This window comes from Thalassophryne amazonica, chromosome 3 (assembly GCF_902500255.1).
Source record: "Thalassophryne amazonica chromosome 3, fThaAma1.1, whole genome shotgun sequence".
NCBI classification, from domain to species: Eukaryota; Metazoa; Chordata; class Actinopteri; order Batrachoidiformes; family Batrachoididae; genus Thalassophryne; species Thalassophryne amazonica.
Window position 1 is genome coordinate 121,307,201 of NC_047105.1, and position 27,735 is coordinate 121,334,935.

General features: G+C 40.3%; 1 protein-coding gene and 1 long non-coding RNA gene across 4 annotated transcripts in view; one reads left to right on the plus strand and one right to left on the minus strand.

Moving 5' to 3' along the window:
* si:ch211-117k10.3 (Krueppel-like factor 15) overlaps positions 1–21,606 on the plus strand; it is a 39,235-nt gene extending 17,629 nt beyond the window's left edge. For 2 of the 3 annotated variants that reach the window (XM_034167388.1, XM_034167389.1), the window contains one exon: positions 4,410–5,180. In XM_034167388.1, coding sequence (XP_034023279.1) covers positions 4,410–4,578 — 169 coding nt within the window. In that variant the 3' untranslated portion in view covers positions 4,579–5,180. Of the gene's footprint in view, positions 1–4,409; positions 5,181–21,374 lie in introns of those variants that run through there. The other variant, XM_034167391.1, reaches the window with a different exon arrangement.
* Positions 21,607–23,353: 1,747 nt separating this feature from the next.
* Positions 23,354–27,735, minus strand: part of LOC117507522 — a 29,954-nt gene continuing 25,572 nt past the window's right edge. Inside the window, exon 3 of the long non-coding RNA XR_004559736.1 lies at positions 23,354–23,533. This is a non-coding gene — a long non-coding RNA (uncharacterized LOC117507522). The remainder of the gene's footprint in view (positions 23,534–27,735) is intronic.

Below are 27,735 nucleotides of genomic sequence, written 5' to 3' on the forward strand. Positions count from 1 at the left end.
GTGTGTATTTTAAAGAAAAAGCCTAAATATGTTTCTGAAACTCACCAAGGGTGTGCTGCTCTTATTCGTTGGTTTACCAAAGCATTGAGACACAGTAGGATCATGCAAACTGTTTTAAATCACTCAGAGCTGCTGCAGAAAAAGCAGACAAATAGCACTTCACATCTAGTGCTGACTCATCGAAAACATGGGGATGTGATTCTGGTACTTGTACCCAACATCTTACGCCACTGCTGTGTTAATACCACGACCATGGTATAAACTCCTACTGCAGTGCAACTTTAATTTACACTTGGGCTTTTAAACGCCGTTTATCTTCTGTTAAACCTCGGACCTTGTTACTCCTAACAACCAGTCAGCTGCCTCTCAGCTCAGTGGGTAAACTGACACACCCTTTGAAGTCCGTGTGGTGAAATTGAATATTAAAATTAAGAACCCATCATTTATGATGATTAAAAATTAGTTTTTTGTTTTGTTTCAGAATACAACACTTTTATGTCTCCAGATTTTTGTTTTTCCAGTTTTTGATGAAACATTTTCTGTCATTCTTAGTTGTTAAAATAGTGAATAGTTCTCAGAGCACAGCGCTGGTTACAGTCAAATATAAAAGCCTATGTCTACCCATGATGGTATCATTTCAAGGCTCCCAGAAATTTTTCCTGTGCACCACAGCACCAGCACTTGAGGCTTGAGCAATTTGGTGATAGCAATCTTGCTCATTTATAGTGTTAAAGCCTAAATGCAAGTACAATTCAGTCCAAAAATATTTGGCCCCTTTGGCATTTCACACATTTTAAGTTGTTTAATGCCATTTAAAAAAAATCTAAAATTATCGTACTCAAAGCAAATCTCTACAGCTTGATATAGATTAATTAAAAATATAAAAGCCAAGATGATGGGTTGCATAAGTAATGGGCCACTTTGGTATAATACCTGTAAATCATTTTTATTGCCAGTTTTCTTCAAGCAAGTCAGGGGATGGATACATGAACATTTCCAAGTCACTGAATGTCTTAGACTTTATTTACATCAATTACAAAGAAATACAAACAGGTCTGTGGCACTCTGTGATAAATTTGTGTGGCGTAGACAGTTAGGTTGGGTGAATTGGAAACTTTATAATTGCCCAGGTCTTACTTGTAAAAGATCTTGATCTCAGTGTGATTAAACTGGTTAAATAAAGGTTAAATTAAAATCACAGGCTTAAGGATTTTCTTAAAAAGACCTGAAAGTTCAGCTACAATTTGCCAGAAGGTACATCTGAGATGTAAGCCGAGATTTGATGTTTTGGTGAAAGAAAACCCTCCTCTATACCATTTAATCATGAAGCTGTATAACTGGAGATACTATGCACAATTTCTCCAATCACAGCCACAGAAGCCTATAACTTCTTCTGAGTTATCTTGGTGGCTTTCCTCACTGTTTTCCTTCTTGCAGACTCACTTGCCAAATAATTTTGGACTGAACTGTTTGTGAACAAGATGAATCGGATCTACGTTTATATCCCTGCAAGGTGCTTTGAACAACCAACATTTCATGGTCTTCATATTATTTGAAGGGCAGTAAATGGCCACATGAAAATTTAAACCATTTCTGTCCATAATATCAGAAAACCAGGACCATACACCCTGAGGCCGAAGGGTGTATGGTTTTCTTCACCGTGTATAAAGCCATATTCATACGTAAACAACTTGATAACGATTTTATCATATACCTATAAATGATAAATGTTGTTTGGTTTTCTTCAGGGTGTGTAAAGCCATACTCATTGGTAAACAACTTAACGATTTTATCGTATACCTATAAATGTTGTATGGTTTTCTGAAGGGTGTGTAAAGCCATATTCATTGGTAAACAACTTAACAATTTTATCGTATACCTATAAATGTTGTGTGGTTTTCTGAAGGGTGTAAAAAGCCATATTCATTGGTGAACAACTTGATAACGATTTTATCATATACAGTGGTCCCTCGTTTATCGCGGGAGTTACTTTCTAAAAAGAACCCGCGATAGGCAAAATCTGCGAAGTAGTCAACGTTATTTTTTACAATTACTATAGATGCTTTAAGGCTGTAAACCCCTCACTACACTATACGCTTTTCTCAAACAGGCATTAACATTTTCTGTCTTTTCTCTCCTGTGTAAACACTCAAAGTTCAAACCTTAGTAGAAAAAAAATATTTTCCTATAAATAATTGTGATGGCTTTTAGAGCTAACGAACGCTCTGCTGTCTGGATTGGCTGATTACCAAGGCGCCATTCATTTTGTGGGTTTTACTCGGGTGGTATGAAAAATAATACCCATCCGTGAAAAGAGTGTATTGCTATTTATTCTTTAGTGTTTTATCCAATCATATTGGCGTATCATTTATAGGTATATAAGTGTCCATACCACTTTCTAAATGGTTATATACGAGGTCTGTTAGAAAAGTATCTGACCTTTTTATTTTTGCAAAAAACCATATGGATTTGAATCACGTGTGATTGCATCAGCCAAGCTTGAACCTTCGTGCGCATGAGTGAGTTTTTTTCATGCCTGTCGGTTGCGTCATTCGCCTGTGAGCAGTGGTCCACCCCTCTCGTCAGATTTTTATTGCGAATAAATGTCTGAACGATTTGGAGCTTTGCTGCATCAAATCTTTCCAGAAACTGTGAGAGACCTCCAAGTGGACACCATTCAGAAAATTCATATGGGTTTCAGTGACTATTTTATGGGGATTACACAGATTAAGGAGTGCTCCAGCCGGTTTAAAGACCGCCCACAGCGTCTGAGAGCACGGCGCACTCCGAGCGCCGATCGACAGGCTGACACCCCGCTGAAACAACCAGATCATTTCCAACGTGAAGGCTTTGTTGATCCGGGACGTCGTCTGACTTCCACAAAAATGGCAGAAGACGTGGACATCAAGACTTTTTCGGCACATTCCACTGTTAAAGGAGTTTTTTTCATGGAAAGAGAAGTGGAGGGATGTGCCGCGGAGCCGCGCATGGCGTGCGACAAAAGCACCTCCGTGTTGGTCTCACAGGACGGCTTTCAGATGGCTTTCAGAGGCTTTTCAGTCGTGTGACTATCCAAGAAATTGTGCATGAGCTGGACATGCCAGAACATGTCCTGTGAGGCTTCATCACGGCGTTGCTTTGGGTCATGCGGCTCCACCGCGACGCGCGGAATTCTTCCGCTCCTCTTTCCATGACAAAAACTCCTGTTAACAGTGAAATGTGCCGTTCATTTCCACACTGGACGCTGTGTTGATCCAGGATGTCGTCTGGCTTCCACAGGAATTGCAGAAGACGTGGACATCTGCACTTTTTCGGCACATTGAGACAGACGTGCGGAGGAGCCGCATGGCGCAAAGCAACGCCGTGATGAAGCCTCACAGGACATGTTCTGGCATGTCCAGGCTCATCCACAATTTCTCAGATAGTCACACGACTGAAAAGCCACCGAAAGCCATCTGAAAGTTGTCCTGTGAGACCAACACGGAGGTGCATTTGTCCCGCGCCATTCGCGGCTCCGTGGCGCATCCCTCCGCTTCTCTTTCCATGAAAAAAAAACTCCTGTAACAGTGGAATGTGCCGAAAAAGTCTTGATGTCCACGTCTTCTTTCATTTTTGTGGAAGTGAGACGACGTCCCGGATCAACAAAGCCTTCACGTTGGAAATGATCTGGTTGTTTCAGCGGGGTGTCAGCCTGTCAATCGGCGCTCAGAGTGCGCCGCGCTCTCAGATGCTGTGGGCGGTCTTTAAACCAGCTGGAGCACTCCTTAATCTGTGTAATCGCCATAAAATAGTCGCTGAAAGCCATATGAATTTTCCGAATGGTGTCCACCTGGAGGTCTCTCACAGTTTCTGGAAAAATTTGATGCAGCAAAGCTCCAAATCGTTCAGACATTTATTCGCAATAAAAATCCGACGAGAGGGGTGGACCACTGCTCACACAAAGCCTGCTCACAGGCGAATGACGCAACCGACACGCGTGAAAAAACTCACGCATGCACATGAAGGTTCAAGCTTGGCTGATGCAATCACATGTGATTCAAATCCATATGGTTTTGCAAAAAATAAAAAGGTCGGATACTTTTCTAACAGACCTCGTATGATAAACATCACAGCATTGTTGGATAATATCGCACCAAATATGAAAGAAATGCACCAAATGTTAGTCGGAGTTGCAGAATTCACCGCTGTATCTTTAGAAAATTATCGCAGATACAAATTTTGACTTGACAGGCATCAGGCCAGCATTCGATGTTAACATAAGTATGAAGGATGTCGTTTGTGTAATCACTGACATCTTGCTCAAGGCTGATGGACAAACTTGTGCAGGTCAGATATTCCATGTGGGCCTCATACTCTTGCGTACTATGATACTATGACTGTACCTCAAATGTCTGATTCTGTGTCTGCAGGTTCTCCCGGTCTGATGAACTGTCACGTCACCGGCGTTCTCACTCAGGCATCAAGCCTTATGAGTGTTCACTGTGCGAGAAGAAGTTCGCCCGCAGTGACCACTTATCCAAACACACCAAGGTCCACCGCAGCTCCAGGCCCAGTCGGATTATCAGGGCCACTGTTTAAAACCGTGACATGGCCTAGACACTGCCACGCGTCCACCTATCCTGATCTAGGCCTAGCCAGGGGATTTTGGGCCTCCCTCAGGATTTTTGGTGCTTCATCAGCAGAACGTTCACGAGTCTTGAGAGTTGGCTCCTGTTTTCCCAGAGCATTTCCTTCCTGTCTCGCCTCCCTGTTGTTTCACTCTTCTTGGCAACCATTGGCTTGTCTCAAGTTTAAAAAAAAAAAAAAAAAAAACAACATTGTGGAGTTCTTGGCCTTCACACACATGACAACATGTGGCGGATCTGTCTTTCGGAAGCCCCTTTGCTTGCACTATTCCTCGTGATATCAGGTGCTGCTGGGAATTGAGCAGCAACAACAAATGACAGCTTCTGTAACTACGATCTAGACTTCCCTGTCAAAGTCAAATCCCAGGGTTCATGTTTCCAGCTTCCCAGTGTTTTCATGCTATCACTACTGGCATTTGGGTCACATTCATGCCAAGTATTAGTCTTTAAAGGTCTGTGTGAACACAGATTCATGAGACAGAACCTTCATTTAACCCATTTGATAGTTCACAAAACTGTTAAACTTCATGTTGAAATCTACTTAATATAAAGTACCTTTTTAAAATTACAACTAACTGTATTGTGGCAAGTTTCAATGCGTGATTTTACAGATGGCACAATTGGAAGAGCGTATGCAAAGTTAATCTTGGAAATTAGGAGCTCTGAATTACCGATTTGCCACAGACAAATACAGTAGTGTTCAGAATAATAGTAGTGCTATGTGACTAAAAAGATTAATCCAGGATTTGAGTATATTTCTTATTGTTACATGGGAAACAAGGTACCAGTAGATTCTCACAAATCCAACAAGACCAAGCATTCATGATATGCACACTCTTAAGGCTATGAAATTGGGCTATTATTTAAAAAAAAAGTAGAAAAGGGGGTGTTCACAATAATATTAGCATCGCTGTTGGCGCTACAAACTCAAAACTATTATGTTCAAACTGCTTTTTTAGCAGTCCTGTGAATCACTAAACTAGTATTTAGTTGTGTACCCATTTTTTCATGATTTCTTCATATGTGCGAGGCATTAATTTTGTTGGTTTGGAACCAAGAATTTGCTCGTTTACTGGTGTGGTTGGGGTCATCGTCTTGTTGAAACACCCTTTTCAATGGCATGTCCTCTTCAGCATAAGGCAACATGACCTCTTCAAGTATTCTGACATATCCAAATTGATCCATGATACCTGGTATGCGATATATAGGCCCAACACCATAGTAGGAGAAACATGCCCATATCATGATGCTTGCACCACCATGCTTCACTGTCTTCACTGTGAACTGTGGTTTGAATTCAGAGTTTGGGGGTCATCTCACAAACTGTCTGCGGCCCTTGGATCCAAAAGAACAATTTTACTCTCATCAGTCCACAAAATATTTCTCTTTAGGCCAGTTGATGTGTTCTTTGGCAAATTGTAACCTCTTCTGCACGTCTTTTATTTAACAGAGGGACTTGCAACTAAATTAGCTTCACACAGGCGTCTTCTAACTGTCACAGCACTTACAGGTAACTCCAGACTGTCTTTGATCATCCTGGAGCTGATCAGTGGGTGAGCCTTTGCCATTCTGGTTATTCTTCTATCCATTTTTGATGGTTATTTTTCATTTTCTTCCATGCATCTCTGGTTTTATTTGTCCATTTTAAAGCATTGGAGATCATTTGAAAAGCTTATTTTTTGCACCTGCGTATAGGTTTTCCCCTCTCCAATCAACGTTTTAATCAAACTACACTGTTCTTCTGAACAATGCCTTGAATGTCCCATTTTCCTCAGGCTTTCAAAGAGAAAAGCATGTTCAGCAGGTGCTGGCTTCATCCTTAAATAGGGGACACCTGATTCACACCTGTTTGTTCCACAAAATTGACAAACTCACTGACTGTATGCCACACTACTATTATTGTGAACACCCCTTTTTTCTACTTTTTTTTTACTAATAGCCCACTTTCATAGCCTTAAGAGTGTGCATATCATGAATGCTTGGTCTTGTTGGATTTGTGAGAATCTACTGGTACCTTGTTTCCCATGTAACAATAAGAAATATACTCAAAACCTGGATTAATCTTTTTAGTCACATAGCACTACTATTATTCTGAACACTACTGTATATCTAATGATGCTATGGTAAAATGTCTCACCATAGACTCAATTTGGCAGTCAAGTAAGAACATAACTGTAACTAACATTTGTATTGACAATAGGGCTGCCATGATTAGTAAACTAGTCATCGACTATAAGCTGTCAGCGACTAATTTAATAAGCGCCATTGTTTATTTTGTTAAGCTTTGTTTTTCTCTCAAAACTGCTGCTGTATCTTCCGCTGCCTTTCTGTCCTTGATGCACATGCACAGTAGTGGTAATCCGGGTCAGCCGTGATGTCACCGGAATAGTTATGTCCAAATATCATGGCTTCCCAGCAAGGAAGCTCAAAAGTTTGGGAGCATTTTAACCAGATTAAAGAGGAAAAAACATACAATAAAAAAAATGTGCAAGGCAGAACTTGCATTCCACTGTAGTACAACGGCGATGCAGGAGCATCTGAGAAGGAAACACGTTATGGCTGATTCTGACGAAGCAAGAGTCATCTCGGGAAGCTAACTGGCTAGTTAGCCGCTAACATGAGCGTCTGTAGTGAAATACTTACTTAGCTAAAAACTTTTACAATAATTTCATTAGCCTTAGCACACATGTGTTTGCTGCAACGTTATAACAGCGATGTCATGTTTGAATAGGAACTGTGATATCGCTAATGTTTTATAATGCTACGTTACAGTGCTAAAAAATGTCTCTCTTCAGTGAATGACTTACCAAATAAAAGTTGAATTATCTTAATTATTTTTAGGTAGCACATACCTTAAATACTTCAAGCTTTAAGCTAATTATGGTTATACAAGAGCAGCTACATGCTGGTGCATTAAGCGGCATTTTTTTGTTCTGATTAGTCGACTAATCGGTGACTAGTCTATCAAAATAATCATCTGTGGCAGCCCTAATTGACAACTGACAGACCTGTGTGAGGTTTGTCTTGCCTGTTGAGCTGGTATCCAGCGAAGCTTTAATGCTAAATTTATCCAGAATTTATCTTCCCAGTGGGATTTTTGGTGGCCTGTTTATTAGCTGTGTCCATCATATTTTAGCACTTTCAGTAAAATACTTAAAGAACGACTGCTTTTCTTTGGCTTTGTCAAGCTAGCGCAAGCATATTTAGCTCTCAATGCCCACTGACCCTTGAAAAGCATCGTGGGAAGCCATTTTATAGTGTGTCACGACGTCTTGTTGCAATATTTATCCGTATGGTTAAAAATTATAAATTCCAGACCAGACGGTTTTTGACCATATTGGTGATGTAGGATTGTAAATCCTTTATGTGAATACAAAGAAAAAAAAATTGTTGTAGTTGTGAATACATTTTTTTTTCCAAATAAATCCTAAAATCCAAAGGCGCCATAGCTTTAAAGTTTCCCGTTAATTAAAAAACAAAAAAACAACAAAAGCATTATTTGTCTGCCACTGTGCCATGGATGAGTGGCAGGAAATGATTGAACAAATGAAAAAACATTGTGACAAATTTGCTTTTAATGATAGTTTAGGCTTCATATTTTGAAATCCTCAAAATCCCACAATTCTCTCTGTGTGTGAAGTAGCAAGTCTTGCCTGTGCCTTAAGCACATTTTAGGAATGGAATGACTCCATTCCTTTTAAAGCAACAGTTACAGAAACGAGCCCAAAGAATTTTCACCAGGGTCCGGTTTCATAAAGCAGTCTAATCACCGTTTCACATCGACGGCTAAACATGTAGGTTAGCCGTTTTACATTAGTCAGCGATTTTTCACTTGCATAGCAGCCTCGTGAGCGCCATTCTCAAGAAACGCCTCCAGTGTGTGAGAGTTTTGTTTACTTCGCGGTTGGTCATTGTCATTAACTATCCAGCCTGTGTTTTGTTGACTGGCTTTATTAACATTTACAGACACATACGAACTGCAGAACGACGTGCTTAGCTCTTAGCCTAGCAGTTCTTTTTCTACATTTCCATCAAGCCGTTTTGTGCAAACAACGCAGTTCAGTGTAATGACACCCGGTGGCTAATGTGAGAACTGTCACAAACGCATCATGACAGTCATCGTCTGCTACAACTATGGACAAAAGCGGAGGAAGCTGTCCTTTTGGAGGAATACAAGTGACGTAGGGGTGCTCTAGAGTGTTCCATCAAGTGATGATACACGATAGCCACCGCTTTTGAGGTAAGACACTGAAGTTTTGTCAAATAAAATGAGATTAGCCTCCTCTGTACCCATCTAAAAACCTTTGATGGGTAATGTAAAACTTTAGCCGACTAAGCTCTTTGTGCAGTGACTAACATCAAAAGATTAGCCAATTAAGTTAGTTTAGTTAACTAAACAAGATTAGACCGCTTTATGAAACCGGGCCCTGATATCACTGGGCTATTTTTGGTCAGATGCTTTGTAAAGTTTATTTTAATGACACCTGGAGACCTGTATTTGTTTCCAGAAACTGTGCAAACTGTGGCCCTTTATTTATTTACATTTTAAAATTGTTCCTGCGTGGGTGCGTTCACATTAATGGCTGAAGTGACCAGAAGCAAGGGCACATGAAGGCCTTGTTTGGACTGCCAGTAAAAAAGATTTATATGTATATCCCATTTGAATCTGACTGCATAATGCAAGTCTGAATAGTCAAAAGTCGCATGAAATCTTTTTTTTACAAATCCATTTAAAGCCTCATTCATAGGGGATTTAAAGTGTGATTCAGATCGCATGTTTGCAAAGCTGTTTTGCTGTAAATGCACAGATTGAGTTAAGATTGTTTTCTTACATCTGTAACACGTCACGCCTGAAACACACTGCACGTTGTTTTAGGCGTGCGACACACACCAAGAGTCTTGGGGAGAGATTGAACAGCAGCTGAAACACTGTCGTATGTGAACACTCAGACACACATCATTTTTCTGTTTTATTCCACGCCCCACTCCCCCTTCCTCGTGTGTCCTTCATTACTATAGCAACCAATGTGGAGACAGCAGATGACTGCAACTCGGACACACAGATTTTGCTATTTAAAAAAAAAAAAATGCTAATTTGCATTATAAAATGTGGACAGTCAGTCAGTGAGATCCAATTTGAATCGGATATGCTTTAAGTCCAATCTGAACTGGCAGTCTGAACAAAGACTTCAAAGCCTACATTCCCATTACCATTTAGTGATCAAATGACATTTTTATCTATGTACTATACTTATTTTTCTAATTTAGTCTTTTTTTTTTTTTTGATCTGCAGCTAATCTGTCATTGGAGTCTGCATAGATGACAGTCATGTGTGCAGCTATATAGAGGATTTGCACAGTCATCACTTTTGTTTGGACACAATTTAGGTGGTCGCACTTTTGCAACATTATTGTCGCTGCAGGAACTTCATGTATGCTGCACTGTAATTTCTAAACTGTTGATCTTAATTCAGAAACATTGGTAACATGGTTGCCCCACTTTCCCTAAGTAAACTTTCAAATAAAACTCAAATTAGTTCATCCAAATACTCATTTAATGTTGGTTTTACCTCAAAGTTCACTTGGAACAAGTGAGGCATTTTCCCAACTTTTAAGTAAAGTCAACATGTGAGCTTTACAGTGGGTTCGTCCAACCAACTTAAAAGGCACAGAAAAGCTTTTAAAAAAAGCAGCTGTTAGACCTCAGTTCTTGTGATATTTATCACTATTTGATCAATGATTTGAGTAAGTAACAATATGTTTTATTGTAATTATTATTATTTTGGCCTGATAGGGTATGTGAATACCATATAATGAAAGGTTTTTGTTATTTTGGGGAATATTGTTGGAGTCCCTGTGTCAGAATGTGTAAAAATCTTAAAGTCCCCATATAATGATAAATACGTGAGTGGTATTTACAAGTCACTGAGAAAATTAGCATGCCAGTCGTTGACGACCGGGTCAGGTGTACAAATGACCCAGTGTTCTGTAGAGATGAGGTGCGTCATTGAGATGAGGTTCCTCGCGTAATTGCATATGTGTGCACTGAAAAAATTACTTGACGAAGTTCGCTTATTTTGATGGGCAAGTAAATGTGTAAATTGTTCATCCGAACGTAGTAATGTATAAAATCTACTCCCTATAAAATAAGTATTTTTAACCTGGAGTTAGCTTATTTCAACAGGCAAAATATATATATACATTTATGCTCCTAAGGTAAAATACAGAAAATGTTTTACTTACTAGGCTATAAATACACTGAATACAATTTATAAAAAAAAAAAACTTTGACGGAAAAAACAAGAACAAAAAACAAAATGTGCATGCGCAGTTGCACGTCGAGTGAGGCACCTCATCTCGACGGGTGACGTCTTCAAGTCTGGGGTAGAGCGATATGCGCAGTAGCATGACGCACCTCATCTCGACGGGACACCGGTTCAGTGATCCTCTATGAAGTCCTGCAGAAACATGTTTTCTGTAGCAAAATAACAATAGAAGTAATAAATCAGAAATTAATGTTATCAGTGCCTTCATCTGCCAGCCCAACATTGAATTATACTATGATACATGCAACTTGGTGACTGCGTTGCTTTCGTGCATAAGCAGGAAGCATTTGTGCCATTGGCCAGCAAAAACCTGATCGAAATTTGAGTGCAGTTTTTCTGCACAACATTCAGATACGTCTTACACGGGCTGTTTCATGACCTACGTATATTTTGCGAGTATACACACAATGAAACTAAACACAAATGTAACCCACCCAAAAAAACAACTTTTAATCCTTTATCTGCTTCATCTCAGGGAGCTTTGATGGCTGCTCTCCATTTGCATGGTTTGACACATTGTGCACAGATCCACTCACACAACAGAAAACCTCATAATGGAATCTGTTGTTCACAGTGGTTCCAGCATACCACAGCTCTTAAAGGGGATGGTGGATGATTGGTTAGTTTATTCCATGTTAGGGTGAAAACACACCAATGACTAATTGACTTGTTAACATTACAAAACATCTGCTAACGTAATCTGCTCCTTTTCTACCAATACAGAAGAGAACGACTGACCAATGTTTTTGTTTTTTGAATTCACAAAATGATTAATCACTAATATACTAGAAGTTGGTCAGCATCCCTTGACCAAATGTCAGTGCAAATCCTCTATAAGGAAGTGTCCTAAATTTCATATGGATTCAAAATAAAAAATCAGATGTCCCTGTTCACACATTCAGAAAGTGTGGGATCTGTCATGTAAGGAATTAATTAAAATCTAATGGTCACATTAACTAATACTCATCAAAAATGTAAATGTAACATTTGTTTCTGCTTCATTTTTTTTTTTTTTTTGTCAATACAAGTTAAAAGGTTTTCTATGTATAAAAAAGATTAATTTCCCTTGAATTTTCACAAATTTGTTAAAAATACATTTGAGTAAGCACATCACAGTACCCAGGATAATCTATTCTGGGTACTGTGCATCCACTAAGATGCTGATTAAAGCATGATTATTGTCAGATGTAGAACTTGGAGTGGTCATAATAAAAGGACACTCTAAAGTGTGCCTTTATGTTTGAGGGAGCCAGATGGGCTGTCGTGGTTCCATGGCTGGATGTACCGCCAGATTCTCGGAAACATGTTGGACACGGCTTTTGAAATGAACACTGATGCAATTGCTCCAATCCCCAACCGCAGTGTTCCTCAAAATTTGTGGCATTGTACTAGGTTATAAAAGTGCAGATAAAAATATGGCCTTTTATTGTGCCCAGTCCAAGGCACACGTGTGCAAGAATCATGCTTTTTAATCAGCATCTTGATTGGTCACACCTGCCAGGTGGATGGATTATCTTGAGAACGGTGATGTGCTTGCTGATGTATTTCAACAAACTTTTGCTGTAAGTTTGTATTACTATAGAAAATTGGAAATATAAGTAGATTTCTCATGGATGGTCGTATGTGGCTGTGTTTGAAGGTGGGATGTACAAAGAGGTGTACTTATGTTATTATTGGAATATAGTATTTAATATTGTTTTTAAAAATCAGTTTATTATAAGTAATATGAAAATAAAGGATTCCTATTAAACAGGTTATTGGAAGAGACAGACAGAATTAAACATTTAGAATATTTGGAACAGCAAATCCTCAGTATCCTTAATTAAACTTGAACTCACAGCAAATATAAGACTTAATTCAGTTTATGTACTTACTGAAATGTTCAAATTGTGGGAAAATATAAGAGAGCTTATGTACATACTGAAACGTGTATATATAGTCGGAAATTTGGTGGTGTTAGCAATAAACTGATTTTAGCTAACGCCTCCTCTGTGTTAAGTTAAACTCAATCGCAAGGAACACTGACAGCGTGCCTTTCACAGTAAAGTTATTTGCTGGGATGCTGGCATTAAACATTTTATTGTAAAACGGTGCAAGCAACATGAACTATTTGATTAACTTTACTACCAGTAACATCAGCAAGCTGCAATCTTGGAAGTACAAGTGTTGCAGTGTTAATCAAAAAAAGGTTTCAAAATACGTTTTGAAAATGAATTCCTAACATTTGCATAATAAAGGATACACATCATTGCTATGCGCAAGCCATATCCAAAAGCTGAGGTTGATCTGACAAATGGAGAGATATGCGAGCCACATACCCACACACAGACCTTTCTTGCTTTATAGATCGATGTGTGAACAGAATTTGAGAAAAATAAACATTTTGTATGCACAGAAATCTTAAGATTTGCTTCATTGCTGAAAAAGCAAAGTAAAACAAAAGTGTTGCATTTATAGGTTTGTTGAGGATGTGAAATTAGTGGAAGTTCCTTAAATTTGATTTGATGAAACTAGATTAGACATGTTCACACTTTGCACAAAACAAGGGTGTCACATGGGCAAAAGAATAAAAAAAAAAAAAAAAATCACTTCATGGTAATGTGAGTGTGAAATAACTGTAATGTGAGATTTTGTGAATTTAATTCTGGCCTTCATTGCATTTGTTCCATCACGACCCTCCCTGTTTTCGCCTGTATGCCTTTTACGTGTTGGTCCCAATGTTTAGTTGATGCCTTTTGTCGATGTCACAAAGCTTCACTAAGGACCCACGGTTGTAATTTAATCACGTGGCTGCACCATCTCTGCCGTTCTAATCTCGGGGGTTGCCAAACCTGAAATCCTTCTTCTGGTCATGTGACCGATGTGTGAAAATGACACCCGTGTCGTATGAAAATGTATAAGCTTTTTGTTCTTTGAATTCACGTGGCTTCCAAGCTGCTCTCTACTTCAGCTCCATGGTGCAAAATGATGTGAAACACTACTGTTCTTGACAGGAACAGCTATTGTACAGTGTTCTCAGTTTGTTGTAGCAGCAAGAAAAGCTAATGGCTGTAATGGCAGCACACGCGGTATCATGTGTACTGATCATAATAACATGTACAGAGCTCGTAACCTTTGAACATTTTTCTAATCAGAGATTATCAATCAGTGCGTTAAGCTATCCAGTCGTGTTTTTTGGCCTCTTATGCGAGTTTGATTGAAGCATGATCAGTCTGTGGAATGTCGATGACTGTCTGTCTGGGATTTGGAACCCCAGTCTGCTTATTCACAAGCAATGAAGCTAAATCTGCTGGTCTCAAGTGCACTTGTGTTACTGGGAAGTGGAGACGTTCCTGTGCTCTTAAGTAGTTCCACGAAATGTGTCGGAACCAGAAAATGCAAAAAGTGTGTTTTGTATGGTGCATTTCTCACCTGTTCTTCTATTTGAACACTTTGGTGCTCATTAGCTGACCCAGTGTTTCACGTGAAGGAAACTACAAAGCTGAAAGCCAGAAATAACTGGATTGCGACTGCCGAACCTGCAGTCAGATGTACTTACTCTATTACTCCAAACGATGGCCGACTGGAAACCTCGCCGCAGCAGCTTTGGTGCTTTGGATAAACTATAAATGGCAGCACTTACGCACAGCAGTGCACAATTATTTGTAAAGCACTCGTATCTATGTTTGTGTCTCTTAGCATTAATCACATTTAAGAAGTTTTGTCTGTAAAACAGCTGCACTTCATCAGGTGGAAACCTGTTTAAAGGGATACACTGGGATTCTTCAGCCTGGTCATTATTTTTTAGATGTTTTGGGGTTTAACATTTCACTTGTGATTAAAAACAATGAGATATGGTCCAGTACTGAGTTACAACATAAAATTGTCATGGGCCAAACAGCTGTACAATGTACGCCTATGGGGCAAGCTCAAAACATCACAGTAAACAGCTTTTTCTTGTCACTGAATATGCAAAAATTTCATTTGAGGTGTCTGGTGGCATTGAGGAGCATCCCTACAGAGGTAATGATTTGATTTAGAGGCGGGGCAGCACGGTGGCTTAGTGGTTAGCACTGTTGCCTCGATTCCCACCTGTGGAGTTTCCATGTTCTCCCCATGTTTGCATGGGTTTTCTCCAAGTGCTCCAGCTTCTTCCCACATCCAGAAACATGCAGGTTGGGTAAATTGGTCATGTTAAATTGTCCATAGGTGTGTGTGCTATTATGAATGTGTTTTTGTCTATGTTCGTACAGCAGATAACTGTAAGAATCATTCAGATCCGGTTACAGGCACCAAAATTTCACTGTGTATACCTTTTGGTACCTATTGTAGAAAAATGTTAGCCATTTGAATTTTCAGTAGGGGTCAATTGAACTGCATAGGGGTAAAAATAAATAAATAAATAAATTGTTCCAATCATATTGAATATTATGTGTCTGATCACAAATATTCCAAAAAGGTATAGTTTGGACTATAACTGAATGTTATGGGGTAAAAACAGCAAGAATGGTGACAAAGGTCAGTTTCACTTTGTACAGGGGTCAGAAGTTTAAAAAGTTGCTCCAGTTTTTGTAAAACGTGGTGCAATTTAAATTATTGGTTGAACTAATAGCATTAACAAATGGAACAGTTTCTGTGTAGGCTCTCACTTGTCCAGGTGGTTTCCATAGTAGAGAAGCTTGAATCTTCGACTGGACTCGGTTGCTTGACGCGAGGACGTTTCGCTTCAAATCGCAGAAGCTTCCGCAGCTCAAATTCTTGTAGTCTGACTTGTCTTGACTCTTGTAGAGAAGAATAAACAGAAGCCACAAAAGCTGGAGTTTTAACCTAACCAGATCCCTCCTACCGAGAGGCAGACTGCTATAGGCTAGTGACTAAACAATAGCTCTAATTAGCACCCTCCTAATGACAGGGCAGCTATCCCTACTAATGATGGGACGGGCGCCTCTCCTGATGGCTCCCTTGACGACTCTCCTGATGACGTGAATGCCTCATTACCATGAACAAAAGACTGAAAATGCATTGACCTGAGTACCCCATTGTAAACGGGATAAAGCGTGTCTGACCCCCTCCCCGGTTAAGGTTGGGTTTCAACTGTTTCATATAGAATGCCTCCTTGACCCCTCTCTCAAACCATTTCTTCTCTCTGGCTAAGATTTTAACTTCCTTGTCCTCAAACGTGTGGTTAGTGTCTTTAAGGTGGAGATGAACTGCAGATTGAGGTCCACTGGCGCCCTCTGTGGTGCTGGTATAGCATTTTGTGTAAAGGTTGCTTAGTCTCACCTATGTAGTGTTCGTTAGTTTTCCTGACATCTGATAGAATACACTACATTGCTCTGTTTGTAACTAGGGATCCTGTCCTTAGGGTGAACTAATTTCTGTCTCAAGGTGTTAACCGGTTTAAAGTAAACTTGGATTTTGTGCTGTCTGAAGATTCTCTGTAGTTTTTCCCCTACTCCTGCTAAATAAGGGAGAGACACTCCTCTTCTTCTTGTCTCCGTCTCCTGTCTATCTGGTCTCTTTGTTCTCTGGGACTTCTGTACTTTGTTCAGGGACCATCGTGGGTACCCACATACTGTGAGGGCTTTCCAGACAAGTTGTTCTTTAGCCCTTCCCTCTGCAGTTGTGGGTACCTGTAGGACTCTGTGTTGAAGAGTCCTGATCACCCCGAGCTTGTTCAAGGGGGTGGTTTGAGCCAAAGAGCAGATATTGGTTAGTGTGAGTGGGTTTTCTGTAAACCCCTGTCTGGAACTGCCTGTTCTCTCCAGTTGTAACATCACAGTCCAAGAAGGCTAAATGGTTGTTTCTGGCATCCTCACGTGTGAACTTGATATTGGAGTCCACCAAGTTGTGTTCTGTAAAGTCCTCAACCTCCTGTTGCTTGATTGTTAACCCATGTGTCGACATATCTGAACCAGTGACTGGGAGGGATGCCCGAAAGACGTCAAGGCTGTCTTCTCCACTCACTCCATGTACAGATTGGCCACAATGGGGGATACTGGAGACCCCATCGATGGATTTGCCTGTAGTAATTCCCCCTAAACAGGAAATGCGTGGTGTTAAGACAGATCTCCAAGAGTTGGCAGATGTGGTCTGGTGTGAGTTTGGTCCTTTCAACTAGAGACACAGCTTAGACGGCCTCAGCAGTGGGGATGCAAAGAAAGACTAGGTCCCATTGTATTACTCAGGCACTACAGCATCTATTCACAGGCGCGATCCCACATCTTTGTTCACCTGCATCCCCACCGCTAAAGGTCAAACAATGTCGACGTCCATTGGATTCTATGACATGTGACATATGTTACCCCGTAACATAACTAAGCCTGACACATGTTGCAAACTATTCCTTTTTAAAATCCTACTAACTCAACCAATAATTTTCATCATGTTTTATCATAACTGGAGCAACTTTAACTTTTGACCCCTGTACAAACTGAAAGTGACCTTTGTCGCCATGCTTGCTGTTTTTACTCCAGAACATTAAGTCACAGATAGTCCAAACTATACCTTTTTGGAATCTTTGTGATCAGACACATAATGTGATATAGCTTTCAATATGATTGGAACATTTTTTGACCCCTATGTAGTTCTTCAGTTGACCCCTACTTGGCCCCCTATTGAAAATTCAAATGGCTGTTATTTTTCTAAAATATGTACCAAAAGGTACACACAGTCAAACTTTGGTGCTTGTAACCGGATTTGAAGGATTGTTCTGCAAATACTCTATCTGCTGCACTATATGTGGCCCTGCAACAAACTGGCGTCCTGTCCAGGGTATATACCCTGCCTCACCCTTATCTTAGTCTGATGTAAACATGTACCCAATTAGTTCCATATGGATCCTTCCCATGCTACCAGACACTCCAATGACATTTTTGTTTATTCAGCAGTGACACATCCGTATAGTTTTAGGTTATTAGTTTGCCCTGTAGGCTTGCATTATATAGTTGTTAGTTTGACAATATCAGATGTAATCTTGTTCTCCTTGTCCCTTAAAAAAAAAAAAAATTTATGTGGTGTACTACTGTACACCATGCAGGAGCACCCCCAATTTCGTTGTACACCCCCGTACAATGACAAAGACTATTCTATTCACACTCAATACTGGATTGATTAATGTAATTTCTGTCCAGAGTGAAAAGTTGAATCCTAAAACATGAAATAGAGCCCATGTTGAAAAATTCTGATGCTCCCCTTTAAGGCAGACAGATGGTCAGACAGGTTTATCTCTCTTTGTGTCTGAGCCATCCCAGGCTGCTTCTGCTGACCTATAAACAGACCTGTAGTCCCTAATCAGCATCCACCTCTCTGTTCACCCCTTCCTCTAAGTCCTGTCTATCTTATGCCTGTATTTTTTTTTAATACAAGAAATGCTATTTTCCTATTTGCAGAAATAAAAAGAAGTAAGAGGAAAAAAAAAAACTTGTCTCCTTATTTGTCATGGGTAGTAGAAAAGATGCGACAAGAAGGGTTGCTGTGCCAGTTTATTCAGACGTGCATTCAGCTTTGCACATTTGAGAACAAATTGAGAATTTCACAGTGTGACAAACTTTTCAAAGTGGATGTCAGATCTTAATGTTTAACACCTGCTACCGTTTTACATGAAGCCTGATTTGAATTTACTGTGTGAGTAGACTCAGCCTCCCCTGGAATTTACCAAAACGTTAGTCATTAAGCATTTTACAGCTGGGGAAAAAACCAAACAGATTTCTGAATGGAATGTATTTCATTCAAACCATAGGGGAATGTACATTTGGGACATTGACTTTTATTTTAGCTCTCACATTATATTGGAGTTGAAAGCAAACAATGAGGCTGCTTTAACCAATATAACCAAGTGGCCTCTGTGTGCATGCGTGCGTATGGTTTTGATCATGGCGAAACCAGGGAGAGCTGACATTTGCCGTTCAATGTGCTTATGTATTTTGGGTCAAGAATGAACACTGACAAATTTATGAGAAATTAGCAGTTTTAGTTAACTATTAAACAAGGCATTGTGGTTTATGTTAAACAGTTTTGTTAGTGTTACTGATTTATTGTGTTTTTGTAGTTCGGTTGGTTTAGTCAGTTAAGTGTTGTGTTGCTGTTACCATGAGTGAATTGTCATTCTCCTGATACCCTAAGTGTAAAGTGTATTGCTTTTAATGTTTTACGCCACAGTCTGTTTTTGTCTAATTAAAAGCACCTGCTTACAGCAGAATGCAGAAAAACCTTAAAGCTCTGCATGTGTGAAATTTTGATCACACAAGAACTGGGGAATTTGCTGTTTGGTATGTTTGTGTTTTGGGTCAAGGATGAACTGCACCAAAACCGAATATTGATAGGATTAATGTATTTTTAGAGAAGCTACATATTGGCTAACACTGAACAATGGACATTGATATTTACATTCTGGACTCACACACCAATCCAACAGGGGGTGGTAAATCATCTATATATTAAAAGCCTGCATAATTTTTATTTGGTAAGTTCAATGTACGTACATAATATAATTGTAAATACATGGATGACACAAGAATATGAAAACATTTCCTTTGTGGTCAGTTTAAAATAAAATGACAAAAAAGTGAAAATAATAATAGTGTGTTTACAATAGCATGAACCTAAACAATTTATAAATACATTAAGACAATAAACCTTTAAACTGACATATTTAATAGGAAATAAAAGGGTTGAGCTCTTCTAAAAACTGTTGTCTAAGCTCTAAGGTTCAAAAAACATTTTGGAATCACACGCCATTCCAACTCATAGAAACTGCTTAATTTATTACCACCATTGAAAAATGTCAGCTACCTCTTTTATATACACTACCCAATCTACAGCCTGTGGGTTCCCACAGGTAACACGCTAGTTATGTTTATTATTCAAAAGCCTCCAACATTCAAATCCCTGTCAGATGACATCAGGTATAATTAAGCAACTGGGAAGACTAAGGCAGAGAATCCAGTAGTCTTCAAATACAGTGCTATGCGGTGTAATGTAATTAATGAATTTAGAACAGTAAGGTGTTACTGAATTGTGTTGCGGCCAAAGTAATTCTAAAATAAGGCATTGCATCCTACAGTAAATATTAAATGTGCCCAAGCAGAGGGTCACCCCTTAGTCTGGTCTGCTTGAGGTTTCTTCCTCAAATCATCAGAGGGAGTTTTTCCTTATCGCTATCACCTGTGTGCTTGCTCTAGGGCAGACGTCTCAAACTGATTCCAGAAAGGGCCAAGAGGATGCAGGTTTAGGATGTCAAACCTGTTTGACATCCTGAAGAAGGCCATGCTGGGCCGAAACGCGTTGGTGCATATTTTAATGATATAGCCATGCCACAATAAAGGCTTTTTAATTTAATTTTCACAGAGTGCCTTGGGGCTTTGTTTTTGGTCTTCCTGAGGCTTTCACACAAAACAGTTTTTCTTTTTCATTTTTTTCACCATTTGAAGACAAAAAAACGTCTGTTTTCTTAGTATTGAAGAGCACCCCCACCTCCAATTGAGCACCTGTGTATTAAGATTTTTTTAAATATTTTTTGATTCACAATTTGTGGACCCACGTAGCACTCCTTTTTCGATTTTATCTTTATAGGATGCAGGTTTTCTTTAAAACCACCAACTCCACCAGGTGATCTCACTGACTGATTCCATCTGTTCTAAGTGATGTTAGACCACTTGTAGATGTAGCAACAAACTGTGTTAACTGACAATGGTTTTCTGAAGTGTTCCAAAGCCCATGCGGTAAGATCCTTTACACAATGTCAGTTTTTAATGCAGTGCCGCCTGATGGATCAAAGGTCATTCAGTGTTGGCTTTCGGCGTTGCCACTTACATGTAGAAAGTTCTCCAGATTCTCTGAATCTTGTGATTATATTATGGACTGTTGATGATGGAATCCCTAAATTCCTTGCAATTGAACATTGAGAAACATTGTTTTTAAACTGTTGAACTATTTTTTTCATGCATTTGTTCACAAAGTGGTGATCCTCGCCCCATCTTTGCTTGTGAATGGCTGAGCCTTTTGGGGATGCTTCTTTTATACCCAATCGGACACTCACATGTTTCCAATTAGGTGTTCTTTGAGCATTCATCAACTTTCCCAGCTGACTAACTGATTCCATCTGCTCTAAGTGATGTTAGTCAGTGAGATCACCTGGTGGAGTTGGTGGTTGTAAAGAAAACACCATCTTGGCCCTTTCTGGAATGAGTTTGAGACCTCTGCTCTAGGGGTTGGTAACGTTAGACCTTACTTGTGTGAAGCGCCTTGAGGCCACTTTGTTGTGATTTGGTGCTATAAATAAAAAAATACAGTGTAGGTATGCACTTGTAAATGACTTATGACTCAAGTGCTATAGGCCATATTTATCAAGAAACCAAATCATTTGTAGAATGCATTACACTATACTCTCGAGAACATTTTAGGTTGAGATGAATAATATAGCTTTTTTTTTTTTTTGCTTACAGCCGAAACATCCTGAAATCTTGAGTCTGCAACCAGCAGTCACACAACTGACCCAAACCAAGCTGCAGATGATGGTCATCCTCCAGCAACAAGCTCTAAGTGGTCAATGAACGATACATGTCAAGTTACTCTCACTGATAGCATTGGTATACGAGGGCTGTCCGTAAAGTATAGGTCCTTTTTATTTTTTTCAAAAACTATATGGATTTCATTCATATGTTTTTACGTCAGACATGCTTGAACCCTCGTGCGCATGCGTGAGTTTTTCCACGCCTGTCGGTGACGTCCTTCGCCTGTGAGCACTCCTTGTGGGAGGAGTCGTCCAGCCCCTCATCGGAATTCCTTTGTCTGAGAAGTTGCTGAGAGACTGGCGCTTTGTTTGATCAAAATTTTTTCTAAACCTGTGAGACACATCGAAGTGGACATGGTTCGAAAAATTAAGCTGGTTTTCAGTGAAAATTTTAACAGCTGATGAGAGATTTTGAGGTGATTCTGTCGCTTTAAGGACTTTTCACGGTGCGAGACGTCGCTCAGCGCTCTCAGGCAGCGTCATCAGCCTGTTTCAAGCTTAAAACCTCCACATTTCAGGCTCTATTGATCCAGGACGTCGTGAGAGAACAGAGAAGTTTCAGAAGAAGTCGGTTTCAGCATTTTATCCGGATATTCCACTGTTAAAGGAGATTTTTTTAATGAAAGACGTGCGGACTGGTCCGTGCGTCGGCACAGGAAAAACACCTCCGTGTTGATAACCATTTGTAAAATCCAGGCGGCTTTTGATGGCTTTCAGTGGAGTAAGTATATGAGAAATTGTTTAACAGCTGGACATGTTCCAACTTGTCCTTAAGGCTTCCAACAGAGGTGTTTTTCCTGTGGCGGAGCGTTGCGGCGGCTGCGAGCCGATGCTGCAATCCGCCCGCACGTCTTTCATTAAAAAAATCTCCTTTAACAGTGGAATATCCTGATAAAATGCTGAAACCGATTTCTTCTGAAACTTCTCTGTTCTCTCACGACGTCCTGGATCAACAGAGCCTGAAATGTGGAGGTTTTAAGCTTGAAACAGGCTGACGACGCCGCCTGAGAGTGCTGCATGATGTCTCGCACCGTGGGAAGTCCTTAAAGCGACAATCACCTCAAAATCTCTCATCAGCTGTTAAAATTTTCACTGAAGACCAGCTTAATTTTTTGAACCATGTCCACTTCGATGTGTCTCACAGGTTTAGAAAAAATTTTGATCAAACAAAGCGCCAGTCTCTCAGCAACTTCTCAGACAAAGGAATTCCGACGAGGGGCTGGGTGACTCCTCCCACAAGGAGTGCTCACAGGCGAATGACGCATGCGCACGAGGGTTCAAGCATGTCTGACGTAAAAACATATGAATGAAATCCATATAGTTTTTGAAAAAAATAAAAAGGACCTATACTTTACGGACAGCCCTCGTATATACATTACAAATGGTCTGCACCCCCTTCTCTACTGTTGAAAGTAAGGATTTTATGAATATATTTTAAGTGGCCCACCCATCCTTCACAATGCCATCCCAAAGAGTGCTTAGCCAAGAACCTCATCGCAAAGTGCTCAGACTGCGTAAAAGCACATCTGGCCAGTCTGATGGGAAAAACTCACCACATTTGCTTGACCTATGGTCAAATCGATCAATGAGGTAATTCTGTGAGATGATGGATCATGTTATTGTTGATTTAGATTTGCAGAGCATTAGAGGTGGGCGATACTGGGAATTTTGGTATTGATCCGATACCAAGTAAATACAGGCCCAGTATCGCTGATATTGATACTGATACCGATACTTTTTCATATTTAAGCTTCATAGATCCAAAGGTTCCAAAAGACCTAGGATAGAATTTCGCCAAACATTGTACATGACAACAAAATACTTTATTATCACAATCAACATTTTTGTTTAAAAAAAATATCACTCAACACAACTTAAAATGTCCTGAGTTAGAGGGCTGGCAAACCACAATACAACAAAATTAACACACCACAACAAATACTGTAAACAGTTTCAAACCTATTCTGTTTTTCAAGTCGAACAATACAATAAAATTATACAAAAAATAAGGAATTTCTTCCCTTCATTGCACTTTACGTTGTTTCTTAGAGTGTAAAAAAAATAGAACTTAAAGTAAATTAAAACAATCTTCTGAGGTTAGAGAGCTGACAAACCACAATAGAGGAAAAACTAACACACCACAACAAATATTGTAAACAGTTTCAAACTTGTTCTTTTTTTTTCAAGTTGAACAATACAAGAAAATAATACAAAGAATAAGGAATTTCCTCCCTTCAGTGCACTTCTGGCTTTAAACGAAATAAAAACATTAAGTGAAAATTAAATAAAGTATAAATAAATAAAGAGCGCTGCTCTTACAGACAGAAAGTGGACTTTGATTAATCTGCGTGCGCAGCAGTCAGTGCGTGCGGGAGAGAAAAAATTCTGAGTATTGATCTTTTTACACGAGGATCGTTCAATATCAATACCAGCGTTAGTATCAATATTATCGATATTAGGATTGATCCGCCAGCCTCTACAGAGCATTGTGCTGAGGTGCCAGTGTTTTAAAGACAGGCACACAGCTGAGAATATTTAAATTTAAATTAAGTTTTATGAGGATGTTCTTGAGAATTTCAAAATTCAGACCAAGGTCTCTTTCATTGTAATTGACAATGCTTCAAATATGACAAAGGCATTCACACTGTTTCCACCAATTCACGTTGAGAGTGAAGAGGGTGAGGAGTATGACACCTCCAATAGAGCGGTTTACACCGTGGTGTGCTGCGGGGGCAGCACATGCAAGAAGGACGCATCCAGGCTGGGCAAACTGATCAGGTGTGCTGGCTCTGTGGTTGGCATGAAGCTGGACTGTCTGGTGATGCTGGCAGAGAAGAGAACACTGGACAAACTGTTGGAAATTATGGACGATGCCAGTCACTCTCTGCACACCATCATCAGCAACCAGAGGAGCCTCTTCAGCCACAGACTGCTCCTTCCCAAGTGCAGGACCAACAGACTGTACAACTCCTCACTCAGGGGGAGGGGAAGGAGAGAACAGTTGTAGCCAGTAAACCAGTATTGATCAGTATGTCTGGTATTTATATTTGCAAATTTTGTTTGTTTTTACTTTCACTTTCGATGCTGTGTGCTTCTTACCCTGTATACCGCTGGAACTTCTATTTCCCTGAGGGAGTCTTCCTAAGGGATTTTAAGTTGTATCTAATGTAATCTAATTTAGAAGTGGTCAAAGTAGAGGAGGAAATTGCATACTTTCCTCCAGAAGGAACATCCTGTTTTGCCCATAGTCTACAACTAGTGGTCCATGATGCTGTAGAGCAGGGGTGGGCAGCTTGTTCCAGAAAGGCCCAAGAGGGTGCAGGTTTTCTTTGCAGCCACTGATTCCACCAGGTGATTTCACTGATTAACTGATTCCATCTGCTCAAAGTGATATTAATGTTTTCACACCACCTTCCAAAAAAGAGAGGGAGAGAGAGAAAGTAAATGAATGGTTGGGGGGTTCTAAGATGAGTGGGGAACTGAGTGATTGGATGAAAACAGACAGCGAGAGAGAGGTGGTCCACAGCTGAGACTCGATCCAGAAAACGTTTCTCCAAATCCTCACACCTTTTCCCGGTTAACGACAGTCGTCCGGCATCCGAACTATTCAGCGAAGCCGTTTGGGCATTTTTTTTTCTTGCAGACCTGAGCGCAATGTGCGGTCACATGCCTCCGCAAACAAACAAACAAAAAAGTCAAACAGACTTGGCTCCATTTGTAAGACGTGAGGCTGGGAGCTGTTTTTTTTTTTTTTTTTTTTTGGCATCGTCATGCTGCTTCTTTCCCACGTACCAAACTCTGAGCCGCCTAGGTGAGCGCAGCCAGTGTGCGGCACATTGTGGTCGCTCCTTTATCCCGGGTTCCCCCCTCACCTCCCAAAAACTGTGTCCCAAAGTTCTTCAACTTATTCCAGCAAAACACACGGAGACAATAAATAAATAAATAAATAATCCAAACGTCGGTGGAGTTTTTGTTTCTGCCAAAAACAGTAGCACTTTCAGGGGCGACCCAAAACATTAAATTTGGTGATGCTGATTGGCCAAATATTTATTATTTTTCCTTAGCAACCATACACAATTGGTCATTTCACTGCACTTCAAGGGGCTCTTTGAGTGAGCACCCAAGAAAAGAAATGATATGTTCTGTCAGTGGAAATGTCTGGTGAATGAGAGTTAGTTGGTGGAAATGTTGTTTGCGCATGAGCGCCCCCTATGGGCCAGCCGCCACTGGGGTCCACCCTTCCAAGGCTGCGCCCTACAAAGATCTGGTCTTCTGAGACTCCAGAGGCCGAACCAACCATTCTGAAATGAGACTGTCAATCCCACAAAACATTTTGCCATTGTGTGATTAGCTTTTCCCAGCCTTTCATCCTGTCGCCTAGCAACCTTGATAGCTGCGAATACAAACTAGCATTAGGAGTGTAACCTATAATTTAGCAATCACTTTACAGTACTTATACTTAACTGCTAAACATTATTTGCTGAAATTGTTCTTTTTTTTTAACCAACCATTATGTCTAGAAAAACAAATTGGTTGTGGTGGGATTGGGGGGCTGCATTCATTAAAGGAAACTGTACCTGAATTATATTTCTGTCCCTCTTTCTGGGACAAAGACAAAGGTCCTCTCAAACTCTCTCTCACTCTCAAAAAACAAAACAGTAGATGCTTTTTGTGTGCCCGCAGGAGAATTTACACACATCTTTCCCCTCGTTCAGTGCTCCATCTCGGTGGGTTTCATGTCAACGTCCTTTCATAAAGTTCCTGTCATGTTGTCATGCAAATGGACCACCAAATGTGGTGGCCTTGATTGTCTGCATCCGGCTGAGAACAACCTGGGTGGGTTTCACTTCACGAGGTTGAGGACCTGGGAGTCAACCTGGGAACAATTACAGCAAGTTGGTGCAACAGCAGCATTTGAGGGCCGGTTTCCTGAGGCAGATACTGAAATGTGGTTTGTTGCCAGATTCAAATACAAGGAGAAAAAAAGAGGAAGTAGGGAAAAAAAACTTCATCAGCAAGCAAATAAACATTACTGTATCATTATCATGTGGGGGAGAAAATAGTATAAGTTTGTTCTGTCTTTGAGTGAATTGCAGAGTAGTTGTGTAGTATAGTGCCACCAAAAGTCTTGCTGCTGTAATGCAGCCTTCATTGTCACGGTCTGTCTTGGTCCTTGCCCTGTTTAACCTCGTGTGTGTAGTTTGTCTGTTGTCTCTCCAGGTGGCACCTTGCAGAGCTAATGAACACCTGCTGCTCATCAGCTACTCACACCTGCAGCTCATCAGGAGTAGGTTACTTAAACCCCAGCTTTGAGCTCAGTCACTGCCGGATTCTACATGTTGACTCTCCATGAGAAGTCCATGACCTTGTCAACGCTGTCTCTTCCATGCGCCCTGATGTCTGAGCTTTCCACAGCTCATCTCAAGCTAACCTGGCCAACTCTAATTTCCATATTAGGGCTCGTTGATGTTTTTGGTGTTTCCAGACGCCTTCCTGTGCGGCTCCCAGGTCGCATATGCTCCTGGCTCCCACGCCACTACCAAGCACTACGTCACTTAGGAACTCTTCAGCTCTCAGCTTCAGAGCACGTAGCTCTGCCACGCTTCAGTTAAGTTCCAGCATGTCTGTGAGATCCCGTTCTCACGCTGCTCCTGTTTGTGACTGTGCATAACTAAAAACCTTCCAAGAACTAGTACCAAGAACTATTTCCAAGAACTGTTTTCCAAAAACTGTACTGAACTCTGATATAGAACATTAAGAACTTTCCAAGTTGTTTCTAAAAGTCAAGTCCTGCTTAATTGGAACTGCGTCACAGGATGCACAGCACCTGACCTCTGAAGACTATTCATGAATTGTGAACGATTCCTGAACAGCAAACATTATTTCCTAACAGTAAACCTTATTTCCTAGAGAGTGAACTTTATTCCTGGACCTGTGAACATTCCTGTTTTAAGCCTACTGTGAACTGTTTGTTGCTGAAGGGTTCCCAGTGTTACGAGTGCAATCAATCAATCAATCAATCAATCAATTTTTTTTATATAGCGCCAAATCACAACAAACAGTTGCCCCAAGGCGCTTTATATTGTAAGGCAAGGCCATACAATAATTATGTAAAACCCCAACGGTCAAAACGACCCCCTGTGAGCAAGCACTTGGCTACAGTGGGAAGGAAAAACTCCCTTTTAACAGGAAGAAACCTCCAGCAGAACCAGGCTCAGGGAGGGGCAGTCTTCTGCTGGGACTGGTTGGGGCTGAGGGAGAGAACCAGGAAAAAGACATGCTGTGGAGGGGAG